The sequence below is a fragment of the Mesitornis unicolor genome, unplaced genomic scaffold (genome assembly GCF_000695765.1).
Source record: "Mesitornis unicolor isolate BGI_N332 unplaced genomic scaffold, ASM69576v1 scaffold45963, whole genome shotgun sequence".
Taxonomy (NCBI): Eukaryota; Metazoa; Chordata; class Aves; order Mesitornithiformes; family Mesitornithidae; genus Mesitornis; species Mesitornis unicolor.
The window spans coordinates 2651-2883 of record NW_010176221.1 but is presented as its reverse complement, the minus strand read 5'-3'; the positions used below and the strand labels follow the sequence as shown (position 1 = coordinate 2883).

The following is a 233-nucleotide window of genomic DNA, read 5'->3' as shown; positions in this document are numbered from 1 at the left end:
CCCGCCGCCAGCCGTGCATCCCGGCCGATGTTCCCGATGACCGTGCCCGCTCCCTGCTCCTCCGGCACCGAGTAATTCAGGTTCTTCAGCGACAGGGCGGGAGCCCAGCAGAGGAAGAAATAACAGATGGAAAGGTACATCCCCAAGCAGGGGTGGGGGTGGCAGCAGCTGCAGCGGCGATCAGGGTTGTCCCCGTCTTCTCTGCTCCTGCGGCGGGGTGGGGTTGTCTCCCC

At 65.7% G+C, this 233-nt stretch overlaps 1 protein-coding gene across 1 annotated transcript in view; it reads right to left on the bottom strand.

Annotated features, from left to right (window-relative positions):
• PCDH17 (protocadherin 17) overlaps positions 1-140 on the bottom strand; it is a gene marked incomplete at its 3' end in the record, with an annotated part of 27616 nt that extends 27476 nt beyond the window's left edge. Inside the window, exon 1 of the mRNA XM_010181683.1 lies at positions 1-140. Within this exon, the coding sequence (XP_010179985.1) occupies positions 1-140 (140 nt within the window).
• Positions 141-233: the final 93 nt, after the last annotated feature.